At 52.8% G+C, this 16436-nt stretch overlaps 5 protein-coding genes across 5 annotated transcripts; 2 read left to right on the top strand and 3 right to left on the bottom strand.

Annotated features, from left to right (window-relative positions):
• Positions 1–3692: 3692 nt before the first annotated feature.
• On the bottom strand, positions 3693–4824 carry SNOG_13870 (hypothetical protein; the record flags this gene model as incomplete). Its single annotated transcript, XM_001804018.1, has 2 exons — positions 3693–4093; positions 4374–4824. The coding sequence occupies 2 exons, from the start codon at positions 4822–4824 to the stop codon at positions 3693–3695; spliced, it is 852 nt and encodes a 283-aa protein (XP_001804070.1).
• A 320-nt stretch (positions 4825–5144) lies between these two features.
• Positions 5145–7273, bottom strand: SNOG_13869 (hypothetical protein; the record flags this gene model as incomplete). Its single annotated transcript, XM_001804017.1, has 3 exons — positions 5145–6598; positions 6658–7017; positions 7072–7273. The coding sequence occupies 3 exons, from the start codon at positions 7271–7273 to the stop codon at positions 5145–5147; spliced, it is 2016 nt and encodes a 671-aa protein (XP_001804069.1).
• A 236-nt stretch (positions 7274–7509) lies between these two features.
• On the top strand, positions 7510–8547 carry SNOG_13868 (hypothetical protein; the record flags this gene model as incomplete). The annotated part of the gene is made up of 3 exons (XM_001804016.1): positions 7510–7599; positions 7633–7984; positions 8195–8547. 3 exons carry the CDS (start codon positions 7510–7512, stop codon positions 8545–8547), a joined length of 795 nt encoding a protein of 264 aa, XP_001804068.1.
• A 206-nt stretch (positions 8548–8753) lies between these two features.
• On the top strand, positions 8754–9153 carry SNOG_13867 (hypothetical protein; the record flags this gene model as incomplete). The annotated part of the gene is made up of 2 exons (XM_001804015.1): positions 8754–8842; positions 8943–9153. The coding sequence occupies 2 exons, from the start codon at positions 8754–8756 to the stop codon at positions 9151–9153; spliced, it is 300 nt and encodes a 99-aa protein (XP_001804067.1).
• A 4268-nt stretch (positions 9154–13421) lies between these two features.
• Positions 13422–15375, bottom strand: SNOG_13866 (hypothetical protein; the record flags this gene model as incomplete). The annotated part of the gene is made up of 4 exons (XM_001804014.1): positions 13422–13601; positions 13655–14073; positions 14132–15045; positions 15107–15375. 4 exons carry the CDS (start codon positions 15373–15375, stop codon positions 13422–13424), a joined length of 1782 nt encoding a protein of 593 aa, XP_001804066.1.
• Positions 15376–16436: the final 1061 nt, after the last annotated feature.

Genomic DNA, 16436 nt, shown 5'->3' with positions numbered 1-16436 from the left:
AGGATGCATCAGGTGGCAGCCCACACAATAACCTAAAGCTATGCATAGGGCCTTTCCGTCACATTCGAAACGTAGTGATACCGTGTATAGATACAGGCTACAGTATAGGATGCCCCTGTTTACTTTCCGCCGTAGGTGAGAACCTACAGTAGGCGGAAATTTGGTACATAGGAGGAAGATCGTGCGATAGATGTGGAGAGACAGGGTACAGGGCTGGAGACGACACAATGTACGAAAGGGGATTATCGATTGCTGCGCAACTTCACAGAAACGCCTCGTTCGGCCGTAAGGCAAGGTCACCGACTTTGTCGCTTGCCATCGTGACCAGTCCGCTGATATGGAGCGTTTTGTTCCGATGGCAGACATGTCGTCAACTCCACATAACAATACGTTCAGATCGAGCCCCACCGCTATACTATTCCAAAGACATGGAATGCATACTTTACCTGAGACAAATATCGCCAGTCCAGTGGGACCAGATCTCATGCTAAGCCCACGTGTGGGAGGAATATCGACATGGACGTGCCTCGTCAAAACTGCCTGATCCTTCAGACATCCCGACCACCACAACGTCGGTATAATTTCCTGGTTCTGACTCGGTTCGGAGCAATCAAGTGCCGAGCCGGCACCTTGGGAGGATATCTGAGATCGAGGGCACGCGTTATTGGAATGCGGATAGTGCATGATACCTCCGTCGCATAGACTACTCCTTGGAAGGTATCCTAGTATCCCACACGCAGGTTTCGGACCTTGGGGATAAAGTCGCCGTTTTTGATCGTAGATTGTTCGGAATCGTTCTAGAGACGGCTTCACTTTGTACGTTGGGGCCATTGGATTGCTGCACGTGTGCGTGATCCTTCTATACCAACATGCACTACGGTATTGGTATATTGCTTTCTTGATGACTGAGCAGGGATGGTTGCTACTATCACGTATCTTCGTGTTCTTGGAGCGTCACGCGTCGGAACATTTTACTTCTGGTGGATTTGCTTTTGCCATTGCTAAGAGCGAAAAGTGCCGTGACGGTTGGCGAGGGGGAGGTCTCCCCCGCTCGGGCTCTCTCGCGGGGAGGTGGCGCGGGGGTTGTATCTTTGAGACGCGGGAAGTGATGAAGACGGGTTAGTGAGACTTGGATGGATAGAGAAGGAGACTGATAGAGCAGCACACATGTGTGCGCTTCCGCAGCCCATGATAGGTTTCCCAGCAGCGCGGCGCGCATCTGCAAGGCTCTGGATGTGGCAGGAACATGTACCTATTGCGCCGATCAAATGAGATTTCTTCGGAAACAAGTACGCGACAGGAAAACCCTCAACGTTCCCAGCGATCACCGCGACACACACGATAAATCCCCGAACTGGGTAGACATCTGAAACAGCACCGTTACCTGCCTACCATGGCACTTGGCGGGTTTGCATTACATCACACGAACGCACGTCGCTGCACCCAGGACACCACACCGTGCTTTTTCCCCCTGTAGCACCATTGCCCTTCGCGGTTTGGTACCACAAGCTTTTGTCGCTAGACTGGAATAGCTGTTACATTTTGTCGCTGGACCCACACATCCGTGCTGTCATTCCAAAAACGTGTCTAGCTGTGGCTTGAGCCGCGATGATTGAAACGTCCCGCTGTCGAGGCGAAGCGGAACTCCCAAAAGGCGTTCCGAAGTAGCAACGTGGGTGCGGGACGACTGGAGGCGGCCTACAGTACGTTGGCTGACGGGACGAGACCCGCAAGGACTGTGGACTTTTTATGTCTTTTGTGCAACACCAGACCTAACGGGGATTTTACTATTGATCGTTCGATCAAAAAGATCCTTTCAGTGCTCCGGCAGGATGGTATTGGCAGCGCTCCGCGGGAACGGAGAGGAGCCAATATTGGTCTCCAACATCGACCCTTCGCTGCTGTCCCGGTGCAGCGGCTCGTAGCTTTCTACTTTTTAGATGTACAGTCTCCGCAGTGCGTGATTCAATGCCGAATCTGCAGTCAGATACGGCAAAAGCAAGGTGGGCCTGCAGGTGTTGTGCGCGGGTTTTGATCCCATATGCCGTGCTACCACTTCCATCCCTTCCACTTCACAGCCATGTCCATGTGTTCCTGCATCTCGCGTGCCACGACGTCACACAAACCGGCCCGACAAGGAATCGTTGGGGTTTGCAGCTGCCGTCAGCAGAGCTCGGTTAGCCGTTGTGGACCCGTTCATCTGGAACGATTAGAGTTGGGCGTTTGATGATGGTCGAGAGGAAGACGGGTTCGAAGTATTGCCGTTTCAAATCCTGGCCCCCTTCTCCCAGCCACATTGACTTTTTTTTCACGGGCACAAGTCGCAGCGTTAGCATCGGGATCGCCCTTGCCTTTGATCGATACTTACCTTTCCTTCTAAGCAAACTAATTGATGTGCGATTCTATACCCAATCAAGTTTACATAGAGGTGAAATCCAAAAATGAAAAAGAAACATCATTGAACCCTTGAGAAAAAGAAAGCATGATCGATATTCTGAGCCTGTTGTGAGGCGAACAGACCCGCCGCCGATTGTCGATCTTTACTTACTCGTGGCTCGATCCCCGTTCAAACCGCCCCATGTCAGACAAACAAATGCATGCAGGGCGTCGATATTGAAGCATGATCACCGTCACCGGTTGGTGACACGAACTGGTGAGGCTGACTGAATAAGATGATCACCGACGCGAGTGAGTGTTGGCTGTTATTGTGAACACTGCTGCAAGTAAGATGGGAATACCCGTGTTGTTGGAGTATATGAACGGAACATGGTGGTGAGCGCTAGCGACGCTTACCGCCCATGTGCCGAGAGAAAGGTCATTCTTATGTGAGGGGTGGTATAGGGCTAGGGTCGAGAACTGGATGGTATGGGGTCTCGGAAAAAGGACCGGCTATGGCTTGACTAGTAGCGGAGTTCACCGTCACTTGCTTCGCTTGGATATGTGAGGCAGGCAAAGGCGGCAGATTTTCAGTTTTGAGATAATCAAGACTATTGCGCATCTCGGTCGGGTCGTCCAGGACATGGCGGAGGTAGCACCATTGCTAGCTGCGCATTGTCTATAGCCGGTTGGTTTGATAGTGCGTGCATGCATGTGGTGCAGACAGGCAGGCACAAGCATACCGACCGGGGTCCTGTAGAGGTCTGCGCATCAGATGGACTTTATAATTACAGTCTAGCTAGTCAGACTAGATAGCCTGCAGGCATATGCAACATGGTGCCATTTTGGCCTATGTTCTTCTAGGCAATGACCTGCAGAGGTGCATACATTGGTAGGGTTAGCTCGGCTTAAACACAATTGTTTCGAGTTGGAGTAGTCGGAGTAGTTGAAAAATTATGTGATTGTTCATGCACTAAGCTACGGTGATTGCAGTGTTGCTAAGCAGGTGGTATCCTCTAAGGTATAATCAGAAATCGTGGTGACGCTCGCAACCATGTCTTTTGCCGACCAAGAACCAAATGTAATGAATAAGACCGTGGTGGTATCGTGAAAACCCAAAGAAAAAAGATGCGAATGAAGGCTCAAGGCGTGAGCAAGGCGCCCAAATACGGGATATATTCCAACACCAACCCCCCAGACTCGATGATCGCAGATGCAAAATGCTGAAAAGTAGCAAGTCCCCAAGTAAGACATTGTAATAGTACAACATTCAGAAGTGATAGTCGTGATATTGGCGGGATGGATGACGCGAGCAACTAGTTCTCTTCCATGAGCGCTTCTTGGTCACCAGACTCGCGCCATAATCGTGAGCGCTCTGACAGACGTTTGACGCCCGTAATTCGTTCCGCCCAAAGCGATTCGGAAGGTGATCGGAAGGTGTATGCGCGTTGTGAGGATATCACGCCGATGGCCTGCAATACCGCCTTGCGCGAGTCTCTACCAAAGACGGCAGGGTGGTTGATCCATTCCAGGCTAGATTCGAGCTCGGCATCGAGGGCGTGCATGGTTCGCGCGTCAATACCCGCTGCAGGAGTGAAGGGGCTATCGGCGTGGGGCGAGGGCGTACGGGGTCGCATCTCCCCGCTGTTGCTGTTGGTAGTGGGTGAAGAATCGCCGGTGCTTCCTGTGGCGCTGGAAGCATCGTTGCGGCGATGGCCGGGAGGGGGCAGTGGTGGCAATCCGCCTTTTCCGAGCCCTTTCAAGATACTCCTTGTTTCCTTGAGGAGGTGGTGAGCTCGTTCATGTTGGGCCGCGTGAAACAAGTGTCAGTGCGCGGGTCAGCATGTCTGATGTAAGCAGCTCCATACGACGCTGTACAACGTGAGGATGTGGTGGGATGGGAGGTGTTGGTGGACGTCCAGTTGGACTTCTCTTTGGGCCAGATGGCAGAAGTGTGATAGCGAGCAACGAGGGCCTCGGAAGGTGTGATAGTGAACCTTCGCGTAAGATGTCTCCATATGTGAGATCAGCTTGGATTAAGGGCACCTCTTCGACGCTGAGTGTGCGTGACTCGTCTTGGTCTAGTGGTCCACCTAATGCTTCCAAGCCAGACACAATCGATTCCCAAGGATCTTGTGGAACTTGCTCGGGTGAGCCAGTGTCTGGGGCAATGACAAGCTGAACAAGGATATCTCTCTTGTCGCCAAAGCGTAAATCACCCAAAGAAGCTTCCGCATCTCTTCCAGTCGCTCGTTTGGTGATCTGAAGGGCACCACTGATCTTGACGAATTTGGCTGGAGAGCCTTCAGGAAGCCGCAGCTTTAATCGGACGTTTTGGTGTGAGGTAGTTTGGAGAGAGCCAAGGCATCCTGCGACACACTCGCGAAGCATCATCCAGTCCTTGACATAGGTGTAGGACGCTTTGGTGCGCGTGGAAAGCTCAATCATGGTGTCGGGCTTGTGAGTCAGTCCGAGCCCGAATGAGTGGATGGAGACCCTGCAGAGTATTAGCAAAAAAACATATATCAAATGAGGAGTGTTTGACTCACTTGGCAGCTTCGGCGCGAGAGATGACGAAGTCCACACTCCTCGGCGTCTGAAGTAGACGAATCGCTAATTAGCAGAATGCTAGACAAGGGGTTGCTGGATTTCCGCTGCATGAGGAGGTCCATGGACCACATTTGCACCATCCACAACATCTGCACGAAGACTCTTCTGGCCCACGGGTCGTATCGAATCAAGCACCTTTGGCCAGTCCCTCCAGGACTTTAGCTGGTCATGCCCACAATCGGAACGCCTCCTCCACTTGAGCCGAAAGTGACCAAACCCATGCGATCGCGCTCGCCAAGATTGTGCACAAGAAATCGCAATGTATCACGCAACAGATTGATCTTCAGACCTTGCATCGATGAAGACACGGGTATGACGACGACAACATCAATGGGCACGTGAATCGTGTTGCCGAGTCGAGGCTCAGGGTGGCCAGCACGGGAGTTTGTGTATTCAGTGGGCGCGGTCATCGTCGACCGGGATGCGCCATATGATGAGTTTACAGAAGAGAGTCGCCTTCTACGGTAGTCGTCCTCTTCAGTGCCGCAGAAGTCTTGGTCGTAGTCGTGCATGGCTCTGCTGGTCGGAAAGTCGAGGCGGATGTCCATCAAGGCGCGTCGCCATAGCTCGAGCTGCTCCCTATCCGGAAATTGCAAGTGGAACGAAGGAAGCTCGGCAACAGAGAGGCTGAGGGTAAGTATGAGCTCGTCCGCGGAGTGCTCGACCTGGTTGAGATGCTTCTTGATCAAGATAGAGCCTTTGAGTGTGCATTTCGTCTTCTTGCCGGCGGGTGCTGCTGGGCCGTCCCACTGTGGATGGGCAGCCATTTTCTTCTCTTTCACGCAGATGAGCATTTCCGAGAACAGGTAGCACTCGAGCTCCTGCCATGATTGGCGGTCCTTGCCAACGCGAATGTGCCCGTGCAGTCGGAGCTTGCCGAAGCGCGAGAAATCGAGACCATGCCAGTTGTCGACGCGCGCATGCAAATCTTCGGTGATTTCGTCCAAGGCCTCTGTCGATTCATGTGGCGAGTCGTACTGTCTGGCGTTGGAGGGCGACTTGCCGCGAGAGAAGCTTCCTGTCGCACTTGCAATGGAAGGGACGGGCGGTGGGGCAACGCCTCGCATGTCCTCTGGGTCTGCGCGCCACTTGCCCTCGGTCACCTCGACGGTGATGAGACATGTCAAGCTCTGCTGCTGCCGCGACCGTGAAAGAGTTGGAAATTCGCTCCGGACTGTGACGGTGGGAGGCGGGATGGGGCTTTTCAACAGGCCGCGTGGACTGCTCAGGCTGGTTTCGGTGGATTGGACGTCGTAGTCATGCCGCCGGCCGTCCTGGACGTAATCGTTGTTGGAGGATGCGTGTCCGGTGGCACCACTTTCAGTACGCATATGCTGCCGCGATGGAGCGCGTTCGGAGATGCGCTCGGAGATGCGATCGCGATCGCGATCACGACTGTGGCTGCTGTCCCGCTGGCGGGCCTGGTTGGGTGCGAAGCGGGCAGAGGCGTCGCTCCCATTCCGTGAACGGCCATTGATATGGTCGGCATGGTGCTGCTGTGATGATACGGTTTGGTTGTCCCATGGAGTTGGTGTGTTTGTTGCGCTCCGGTGACTGGGAGCTGTTGTGGACGAGTCGCTCTGGACAGAGCGTACAATGCTGCTCAATTTCTCTGGGAGGCCATGGGTTAGTAAGGTGGCACAGGCGGCGCCATGAGTTTGTCACACATACCGAGGTCCATCTGCACTCCACGACTGGTGTCGAGGCCCAATGTGGCATTGCATGTGGGACATTGCTGAGACTCGAATTCGCGGATGTATTCGTAGAAGCATGCTTCGTGGCTGACGTGGCCGCAGCTCAATTGCAGGATGCGCTCGCCGCGCAGTGTGTACTCGAGGCTCTCTTCACACACGCAGCACTCCATGTTGATATATGTGCGCTCGCGGCGGGTCCGCGACCTCTCAATGTCCATGACGCCAGCCATGCCTCTGGCCGAGTGAGGCGGCGCGTGCGAGTCGAGGGTGGTGGTGCTGCTGGCGGCGAAGGGCTTGGGGGTGCGGGCAGACGAACTGCGCGAGCTGGGACGCAATCCTAGAAAAGACATGAGCGGCCGAGGCTCTCAGACAAGTCGCGAGGAGCAAGTACGGTAGGCAGAGTCGCCGGGCGGCGTGAATTCGACGGTCGGTTTGGTCTTCTTCCTGAGGTACCTGGGGTCGAGTAGGCCGAGTTCGACGAGGCTGGCTTCGACGGGTCCTTGGTTCTTTGGGTGGTTGGGATGGTTTGGGTGTGAGGAGAGGGTGGGATGGCTTCGGCTGCCAGACAAAGAAGTATGCAGACCGGGCGACATGGGAGAGAGCGGGTTCGTATGGAGAACGGCTAGCCTCTTCGCACGCCTGCTTCAAACTCGTTTCATAGGAAAAGGATCGCTTTGAAGAGGGCGCGGGTTGGGTGGGCCTTTAGCTTGGAGCTACCGGCTCGCCTCTGTGCAGCGTGCCGGGGTGGGCAAAGGGTGAAGGAGCAGGGACGCAACAGGGGACCTTGGGATGAGTAGGCAGTAGAATGGGACCATTACAATCTGCAGCAATGGTGGTAACGAAGGCTCTGACGAAAGCACAGGACGGTGGAGCCCAAGCGGAGCAGCGTCAATGGCCCGGCATGGTTATATCTGGCGTTGTGTGCTAATGTCGAGCACGCTGCGTTTGCCAGGAAGCCCAGCAAGAACCAAACCAGGACCAGGTCGCATGCACAGTCTGTGGCCCCTGTCCAGAAGACGCCGCCGGCCGCCCGTATGCGACACCAAAGCCGGCTGGTGCGCAGGGGACCGCAATATGGAGGTATTGGGACCGCCACCCGAACGTGCCATTGGCGGATACGATACCGCAATACCGCGGCCCAGGGATGGCGCAGAGCCCGACATGGCGGGACCACCGTTCGCATTGCGGAATCTGCACGCTGTGGCGCCCAGTCTCGCAGTCTGCCAGTCTGCCAGTCTGGCAGCCTGCACGACTCACGAGAATACAGGAGCAACAGTCCAAGACAATGCCTGAAAGAAGACCAAGTTGCCAGAGAGTCGCCCCTCAACAGAGCCGCAATCATCGCGACTCACGCCTTTGGCTTCGTTCGCAGTGTCGACGCACATCATTTGCTGGTCACCATTGCGCTAGAAGCACTTACCACACTTCTTCGATTCATGGCTGCGCAGGGTCATTCCGCTGCGCGCTCGAGTCAATATAAACTTTGTCGTGACGGAGATGGGCTACTTTGGCAGGCGCATCCTCACCGTGCAGTGCCCCTAATCGCCCGCAACCCTCAAGCTTCGACGCCGCCAGACAGGACAGCAGCATCTCTCGCCTCATGCAGTCGTCCGACGCCCTCTCCACACGAGCGCAGAGCCCGCCGCTGCTGCATCGAATTCTTCATCAACGTGGACCGCAAACTCTATTTGCCCAAAGGCAGCCCATCTTGGCTCACACGCTGCGGGAGTCCCAACCTTTGCCGCTGAAACACATCTGGACTGCTCTTGGCCACCCGGAAACCCGCCGCTTCCCAAACATTCTTTTGACTTTCGCAGAGCCCAAAGATGCATCTCTGCAAACTCCGATCGGCACTCACGAGCTTTAGTCGGAGATCGACGCGTCCTCTGATCTGCTGAACGCCATCCTTCGAGTCAGTGCACGGCTTTGCGCAATTGCCATGTATTGCGAACACATCGCCTTGAATCACCAGCATCAACTTCCTCATACTGGCCGCGCGTTGCTGCACCACCTAAATCTCCCTGCAGCTTTGTCAGAGCGCACACGACTTCTTTGGCTCCTTCTCACTCCACCATGACGCTCGTCACTGTCTTCTGGTGCCCCCAGACCCGGCATCAGTCCGATTCGTCCGTCTCGAGCAATCTCCTGCGCGGCTGCCCATGGTGGGTGCAGCCACGTGCAGAGCGCGTGCACATACACACGCGCTTCCGCCGCCGCCGATGTCTTTTCCGTGGCCGCCGCCATGAGACCTCACTCGTCCAGTTCACCACATCGCAGAACCATGATGCACGGACCCACCGCTCCAGTTACCATACTCACCTGCACTCTAGCATTTGCGTCTAACCTCGCAGGGCACGAGCCGCACGTCGTATGCGAAGCCGTAATTGCTGCACACCGCCAGAAGGAAGTCGTCCACACTGAATCCTTCATCTTCGCAAACGTGATCACCATCCCGCAAGACAAGCTGATTTAGACACCGTCTCCGCTTTCATGCATTGCGCATCATCGTCTACGAGGAGAATTCGCTAGATGCTGCAGTCGCGTTTCAACACCACCTTCGCCTCACACCCAAACTCTGATATACCCGCTGCAGGATGCTTCACAACATCGCCCGTTAGGACCATACGAGCCTGTTCCGATCCAAATCAGGCAACCAGTACTGCCCTTCCTACTTTAGCCGCACAGGAGATTTACCCATCCGCACTCCGCCGGTGCGTGCTCCATTTCTACGCTCCTCCAGGAACAAACCGCAAAGTGCTGGAAAGCTTCAGTCCGCTATCCTCGTTCGAGCAAACTGCCTCGGCAGCTCGCAGATCACGCTGGGAATGGCCTACAGTAGTTCCGCCTCTAGTCCTCCCTAAGTTTGTATCCTCGCGCCACAGCTCCAAGGCCATGTCCAAGCTATCACGACACCCTAGTTAGCTCGCTCTTTAGCGTCGTGTTTCGAGTGATGAGGCTCTAGTATTGGTAGGTCCATTCTTATCAATGACGCACATGGGACCTCTCCCACGTGGCTAGGCCATGCCCCACACCCGCTGAGAGACACTTTGAAACGCTGACTTCAGCTCTTAAGATAACTGGAATCTGACTCCATTTCCTCATTGGCTCTCGCTTTCATAATAGAAAGCCACGCAGAACGCGAAAGGTTAGACTAAGCACGAGACACAACGCTGCAGCTTCAGAGGGTCACCCAAAGACGCGCCAAAGAAGCATCTTGATGACATTAACCGGTGCACGTCTTCGAACAAACGTCCTGTTCACGTCTCTAGCTAATTGCTTCCTTGAAGACGATCTACGGAGAACTTAGGGGTGAACCCTACCGAGCGAGCTGCAGATGCCAAAAAAGCTGCGGAGCAAACTCCGCGACAACGTGGAAACAGGCATGATTCCCACCAACTAAGCCGTCAGGTTCCTTGGACCCTTTCCTCAGCACAGTGATGCTCAACTGCTCCATCAGCATCATGTACACTCTATGACGTTACACATAACTTGCACCCAAACACGAAGGCGTCATCTAAACTACGCCGGCAAGTCCAAGCATACTCTATTAACACAGAAAGTCCTCGCCAGGCCCTCTCTTCCCATTCAAAGATGCCAATTTTAAAAACTCATGTCGCAGTTGCTCCGGGCATCCCGGCATAAAACCCATCAAGGTCTGAAACGCCTTCCAGAAGCTGTCAGCCAAGGTTGCGGAACGGCACAGTCCCTTTCCACCAAATACCGGACTCTAGGCCGTCAGAGCTCGCGTACACGAAATACAATATTAGAATTCGGTCTAACAAGGGCCACTCGGTACTCCTACTGCAGGCGATGATAATCGCCGATGTGAGGTGAGGACATGAATCGTCATGATATAATCCTCGACCAATCCAGACCCCAGGAATATCTCCTGTCTAAGTTCTAACGCAAAAGCCTTGGGCAGCAGTCGGATAGCCCAAGGCACCATCGTGCGGTGCATGAACTGTTGGACTGGAACACGGGGCTCTGGCTTTGTGGAGCTATTTTCGTAGCAGTTTCACATCGCTAGACTTCACGTGGCGTATTGGCAATGCTTTCGGGTCCGACAGCAGTTGTCAGATTATAGCTATCGTCGCAACAAGATCGTCACTCGGAGCGATGGGACCGCAATCGGGCCGTGCTGTGCATGAACGATTTCTCCACACGCTAGAGAGAACCGAATCCATTCCTTCACGATTGTCGAGTTTTATCCAAAGATTTCCTAACGCCTTGCCGGAACCTATTGTTGTAGCAAGATGCTGCTCCACATTTTGAGCCCAGCGTCCTGAATAATTCCGCGTGCTGAAATAACCTTTCGGTCATCGAGGCCGAGAAGACTAATGCAACCACAAACTCCAGATCTGGGGAACAAGCCCTACAGCGTTGAGATCGGCAACCGACCGACGACTAAATAAGTTCCAGAATCCCTGTAGAACATCAAGGCACTGACGATCTTTTGCCGTGCTTCGATCGAACGCCCTGTTCAACCCTACCGGTTTCGTGTTGCTTCCTTTGGAATGAACGGAGGCATTATGGTATCGACAGTGCGCCGACTAGATCACTGGATACTGTTCCCCAATCGTTCAGACAATCATTTTGCATGCCCAGGGGGTAGGTAAGCATACTAAGCACTATAAGCCTCAACGAAAGTGAAGATATTACACTGCACGCCCGTATTACTACTCCATGCCACGGCAGTTATGTTTCGAACCCTATCAACTTTATGCAGGTATAGCTGGCATTCATAGCTGGCATTCATAACACCTGCATTGCTGACTTAACGCTCACGGCTCAGCTGACCAGATTAGCGGATCTCAATAATCACAAGGCGCTCACACGAGCGCGCACTGCACAATTCTGTCGAGCTTCGAATTATGCCATGTCACCCACAGCCACATAGTCCGATAATCCCTATTAGCACTCTAACAGTGACAATCCTAGAAGGATGAAAGCGCTTCGTCGGTGGCTAGCATCTCTACACACAATCTGCATCAGGAATCAACACGATCCACGATCCACGATCCACGATCCAAGCATCCTAGCAGACCGCAAACTCCCTCTCGTAACTTCAAACTAGCATCGGTTTGAAGCATTGCGACTGGCGTGCAGCAGAACGTAGCTCCGATAATTTGGAAAAGGTGCTGCGCCAGACGATGCATTGCAAACTTTACGCAGCAACCGTTGTGGACGCTAGGTGCACCACGCATCCACGCCGCCTACGTATCATCACATCTGTAAAAGCGCCAATGGCCAAACTATTGCTCTGATGGAGAACCTTTTTTTGGCGGGTGTGGCTTCTTCTAGAACATTGGAATATCGCCAACTTTGTATTACTCCACTAGGACGTTGAATCTTGTAAGACATTGCACGTGTAGAAGCAATGGGGACTGATGGTACTTGGGGATATCTATTGCTGGACCAAAGGGTATATTTTCTCACTTATTAGTTATTTACAATAATTGTGGTAAAGAGCTTTTGCTATATAGGGTGGTCTGTCAGTGTGATGACTTGAAACCTGATAGTCAGATGAACAATGTCGTACTTCTTCAAAACATTTCTCTCAGGAGGGATATTTCTGCTCATACATTACTTACCAAAAAGAAATATTCAACGGGATGCTTTTCATGAACGATTGCTGTCCGATGAAGGAAGAACTCGTTCTGTTTATTGCTGAAACCTTGAAAGAGTCACGTCGGACTACGTACACGATGTGATGCAAGTCACATAAATCCCGACAATCGTTACTTTATACAAGTGAATTGCCGAAAAAAGAGAACAGTACCACGCACATATATCTGCTTCCCAATAAAGGTGAGCTTCAGACATATTTGCTTGTTCACATGATGTCTAAAATCGCATCTATATGCCCTAATCCGTGCAATTCGCTGTGGATGATTTAGCGATACAGCTACACACCCATCTTCTGTATCTCTTGATAACGGAAATAACTGAATTAGGTCTGCCTGACCCAAGGTCGAGAGTAAAACCTGATCCTTGTTGTGTTCAAAGAGTTCGGGCAAAACATAACAGGAGCTTGCTCAGCCGCATGTGCCACAATACGAGCAAGGTGAATTTGGCATCGCAAGGTGAATTTGGCATCCATCAGCCTAAGCGGATTGCAAGCTCAACCTGAGTGCAATTCTCTCCGCAGAGAATGCACAGTGGTTCGCGCATGCAGAAGTAACACGCGTCTGCACGACACACATCGTTTAAATAATCAGTTGAACAGATGGGAAAATATATCGCATTCAAGTAAACCATTTGATTCGCGCAGATGATTGTACTGATGAAATGCATGATCACCTGCTGAACAAGGTAGTGTATAATAAGCAGCTGGGGTGAATGTGTACTAGGTAGTGTATCTAGGCACTGACCGGAGCACTGTCAAACACATTCCGTACCACCACGAGCACCATGCAATTACAATCATCGTACACAAAATTCACTCAGTAAGAAATAGGATCAGCATCACTCTCGCTGACGGAAGCTCTGTAACAATCATGCATTACTTTTAGTTAAGGTTCGGAAACTAGGTCTGATCTGACGATTGTATGTCGCAAGACTACGATACCCGAAGCACCATGTCAAACACACTTGACGATTCATCCTGATCTAGACCGCATCGACTTCGATAGGTTCCCTGGATTATGCACCACTCTTAGCTTGTACATCGATGCTCCCCGGATTTCCACCCTTCTTCCGCGATCGGCAAACAGCCGCCGGGCCTTCTACACTTTACCCACCTCAGGCGAAGAAACCAGTGGCCTCACCATCCTCGTCCTGGTAGTGAACGCTGTGCGCTATCTCGCACGGATCGGGAGCGTAGACGATGGTGCAGGATTCCCAGTCCTCTTCCTGGTGGAGCTGCTGCTTGAAGTTGAGTGCATGGTAGATGCTGGCGAAGCGAAAGTCAATGTAGTGGCGCTAGTGAATGTATTAGCGCGAACATGTGGTCATCTAATGAGGAGAGAACTTACTCCTCGAGCAGTAATGCCCTGCTTGATGCGGTCTACCTCGCGCTTGATCGAGCTCTTGCCTCGCGCAAGCTTCATGAGCTGCATGTCAGACCAGTCCTCATCGGCGTCGAGAGCGCGTATGCATCGCGAGGCATCGCCTTCGGTGCAGTTGCGGATAGTGTCGTTGATTGAGGTTGGACCCGCCTGCTTTTCGACGAAAATAAGAGTCTTCTTGTCACCTTGAACTTCAATACCGTTCTCTGTGGCCTTGAAGTACTTGTCGCACGCCTCAGGTGTGAGGAAGCGAACAACAGCGAAGTCGGAGCCAGGGACCGGAAGAGCCAGGGACTCGAGTCTACCGCCCCAAACAAGAGCTTGGAGTTGGTTGATGCTCTTGATGCCCGAGACTCCCTTAAGGATGCAGACGCGGTATGCCGGAGCTATGACAGGTCAGCATGATTTCCAGAGCCATCGCCTGCGTGGGGGTGTGCAACTTACGAGTCTCACGCTTCTCTTGCGTTGGCCATGCTGTCAGGCCTACCAGTGGGTCCTTTCTGGCGGAAACAGATGAAGTAGAATCACGGACAGCTGCGACAGGAGCATTTGGTCCAGGTTTTGGAGTAGCCAGGGCGGAGGGGGCCTCAGCCTTCGGAAGGGCATCATTTATCATACTGCACAATCCAGCGATGCTATCCATGTCCTTAATGGACAGGTACTTCTCCTCAACAAGCATTGCACATACGCGCAACATGTCTCCGTTGGCATCATGCAGAGCTTTCTTGGCAACTTCTGAAGTAATCGGCTTCGCGGCTTTCTTGTAGAACTTGTTGACGTAGTTGACGATGGCAAAGGCATACCGAGCTTTGAGTTTCTCGGCCTCTTCGCTGCTGAGCTTAGCGTTGGGAGCGTAGACGCTGCGCAACTTCTTCGACACGCTTTTGATGATATCGACAGGAACACTGTTGCCATATGGTAGGGCTTCGAGATAGTCAGCGGCCTTTCGAAGATACATGCTCTCCCTCGACTCGGGCTCATCAGTCTCGTCTTTTCCTGCAGGTTGAGCGGCCTCGTCAGTCTTCGGGACAACTGTGTTGGTAATGGGGCCTCGTGCATTTGAGGTCATAGTCTCTCTAGCCTCAATTGCACTCGTGCTTCGGGGGATATCGCTACTGGCATCTTGGACACCCGGACCGTCTTCGAATGAGAAGATGTTGCCCGTAGGGCGCGGTGGTGATGCCGACTGGTCGCTGCTTGATAATTTGGAGGCTTCCTGTGCGTTCAGGCGCGCAAACAGATCGTCAAGAGCCGACTCCTCACCAGTGTGCGAGGCGGGGAGCTCGGTCTTGATGGAGACTGGTGCTACACCAGCAAGACTAGAAGTGACGGCCACAGTATGCTGCACGGGCTCTTGACTAGGATAGAGGTTAGTGTCTGATCTAAGGTACAGGATAGACGCAGATGTATGAGACGTACTGTTCGACTTCTCTCGGCTTCGCCTTAACCGGTCTAGGGACGGGCGAGGAACTTGCAGCTGCTGAACTCGATCTGGCAGTAGCGGCACCGACGACCTTGACAGCGGCCTTCTTAAACTTGAAAGCACTCAGTACAGCAGCAGGCTGGACCGCAAGGTTGCCACGCGCATCCTGATTTCCATACGCCACCGGAGCGCCGCGCACTGGGCCACGTGGAGGGGGCGCTTGGCCTCTCACCGGCGGGGCGCCATGAAGTGGACCGCGATTCATAGTCGCGTTAGAGGTACTTGTGTGCGTTGGTTGAGGTGAGGTGGAGGAAGATGTAGAGTTGTGGTGCAGAGGTTGGGTGAAGATGTTGTTGGGGACGTCGGCGGTTGCTAAGCAATATGGTGTGAGTAAATAGGCAAGCACTGGGAACATGATGCAAACGCACTCACCGCTGTTTTGTGGCCTTCGATCGACCGGGAAATTCTGGATGCCTTCAATGCATGCCCCGAGGAGCGTCTGGTAAAATTCTTCCCCAATGATGCGTGAACGCGGTGCAGGTGATGCAGAATTGCCAGACATGAGACAATAGAGGTTTATACAAACAAGATCCCATGTGAACAATGGTGGTGGAGTAACATCGCTGAGGGGAGGGAACAGTTGAATTTGGTGTGTGATACATGGAGAACATCTGCCGTGCAGTTTGGTCTGATAGGGAACGTACCGGTGAAGGTGAACCAGCAAGCAGCTACGAGTTGCACACAGCGCTCTCCCAAACTTCATAAACAAGTGAGTGAATAGATAGAAATGACATGACAACGACAGTTTGTGCAGATGCATCTAGGGACGCGAAAGAAGATGCAAATGACCACAGAAAAACACTGCTTTCAAACCCGGCTTAAGACATACTGAGAGCTTCTAAAAATCTTATCAGTGTCGCAGAAAACATCCTGCATTTGAAATGCCAGTCACACACAGGCAAGAAGTGGCTCATCACGGCTGCGGAGCATGATCTTTCTTCTAGTTCAGCTCAATTCACCATGCATGCTGCGAACTACAGTTATCCGGATGAAGGCATGCTTTACCTTTTCTATCGTTGCACGCCTTCTGGTTGCGTGATAGAATGTCTTACATGTTGGTTGTCGATTTCCCTTGTAATTGATGACAAGCACTAGTGCAGCAGTAGCTACGTTTCGAGGCGTGGTGGATGGCGCAGTGTGATTCAAGTAGCTTTGTCGTTCTAGGCATTAATAGATGTTGCATGGCAACAAGCTCCAACCGTGGCCACATATTCGAGTCGACGTCTGTCCATGAGCGACATTCGAATTAGTGCGACGTTTGGAAGA

The sequence above is a fragment of the Parastagonospora nodorum genome, assembly GCF_000146915.1.
Source record: "Parastagonospora nodorum SN15 chromosome Unknown scaffold_28, whole genome shotgun sequence".
Taxonomy (NCBI): Eukaryota; Fungi; Ascomycota; class Dothideomycetes; order Pleosporales; family Phaeosphaeriaceae; genus Parastagonospora; species Parastagonospora nodorum.
This window is presented reverse-complemented; position numbering and strand designations above follow the sequence as displayed.